General features: G+C 55.2%; 1 protein-coding gene across 1 annotated transcript in view; it reads left to right on the plus strand.

Moving 5' to 3' along the window:
* Positions 1 to 1,535, plus strand: part of POSPLADRAFT_1139941 (hypothetical protein) — a gene marked incomplete at both ends in the record, with an annotated part of 2,704 nt that extends 1,169 nt beyond the window's left edge. Inside the window, 2 exons of the mRNA XM_024485103.1 lie at positions 1,359 to 1,428; positions 1,504 to 1,535. Coding sequence (XP_024340139.1) covers positions 1,359 to 1,428; positions 1,504 to 1,535 — 102 coding nt within the window. The remainder of the gene's footprint in view (positions 1 to 1,358; positions 1,429 to 1,503) is intronic.

The following is a 1,535-nucleotide window of genomic DNA, read 5'->3' on the forward strand; positions in this document are numbered from 1 at the left end:
ACTGCACGTTTCAGGGCATCGTGACAATTTGAGGGAGCCTTTCTCCCAATCAATTTCGGGGTTGTGCTCGCGCAGCCAATCCAACCCAACAATTACATTGATACAACGGTCTATACTCCTATATCGATGCCTGACTCGTAGACGACGAGCGAGGGCTTATGGACAGTGCGTCGTCCTGAAGATCGAGCGAGGAAGTCGAGAATGACCACTACCCCAAGCGAAGAGGAGCAGAGACTTGAATGAATAACCAGGTCGAACTTAGGGTTCGACCGACTAATGGTACAACTACTTATACAAGTACCGACTACGCACGGACCATCGTGTCTATGTGGTCGTGTTAGTGAAGAAAGAAACGTAGTGGTACGATACCAGGCACGAAGTGCGCACGGACCCCATTATGTAAGCTACATAATGTTCAACCTGCGGGTGAGCGCTAAGACAGGCGCCAGTATGGGCGCTAGTAGTACAAGGAATAGAATGGAAAGACAAATGTTTCATTACCCCCCTACCAGAGTCGAAGTCCCATTCGACTACTTACTGTTCACCATCTCCATACAACTCCCAATCTACGCCGTCGTCCTCCTCTTCATCGAACCACTCCTTACGCGCGTTCCTCCCTATGTTCATCCATTCCTCGCCAGAGAGGTGCTTCTGATTCGGCCAGGAGCTGTCCCACGTCCATTGAGTGGTGTCTGGTGTCCAGTCGGGATCGACTTTGCGAAAGACGACGGGTGTATCGGGACGGGGGCGCGAAGGTCCCGCGACGGGACTGGCGGGGGGTTCGGGGTTAGCGCTACGCGGTGGAGGGATGGGTATCGCTTTCGTCTGCCTTTCTTTCTCCTTCCTCTCCTTCGCCTCGTTGATGATTCCTTCGAGAAACACATTGTCGACGACCACCCCCACGCGTCGCGCAGGTTCTTCAGGAGGTGCGGATACATGTCGCTTCATCGGCCTGGTTCCGCACTCTCGCTCCAGGTGTCCAGGGGCTTCTTTTCCGCATCCTGCGCATCGGACGTCCGGACAGTCCCGTACCCAGTGTCGAGATGATCCGCATCGCCTGCAGCTTCCCTTCGGGGTCCAACCAGGGTTGGGTTGCCAGTCAGCTGGGATGGTAGTGCTCCGCGGCTGTCGCGACTTGAGGTCAAGCGACTAGAGAAAACTTGAAGGCTGGGGGCGTCCGACTAAGTCTCACCGAAGCGATGGTGAGCTGTGCTCAAACCTAAGGCTAGGGACAAGAAAGTGTATTAGTTAGTGTAAGGTAAGTAAGAGAATACAGGAGCTTACTGACCTAGGGACAAGAGGTCGAAACTGAGGTCCCTAGGGCAGCAGAGGCCGGTTTATATACATGGGGGGATTAGGGCAGGCTGTGCGCGTTGGTCCGTGCGCAGCTGGTCCGTGCGCAGCATGCTGACGCGGCCCCGGGGGCCGGTGAGTCAGAGCGGCTGTGTCAGCGGAGCCCGAGCTGTGCCGTGCACTGCCGTCCTATCTAATCTAATCGTACAGTAGATAACGATGCGTCCATATCAGGCAGGTAG

This window comes from Postia placenta, assembly GCF_002117355.1.
Source record: "Postia placenta MAD-698-R-SB12 unplaced genomic scaffold POSPLAscaffold_5, whole genome shotgun sequence".
Lineage (NCBI taxonomy): Eukaryota > Fungi > Basidiomycota > Agaricomycetes > Polyporales > Adustoporiaceae > Rhodonia > Rhodonia placenta.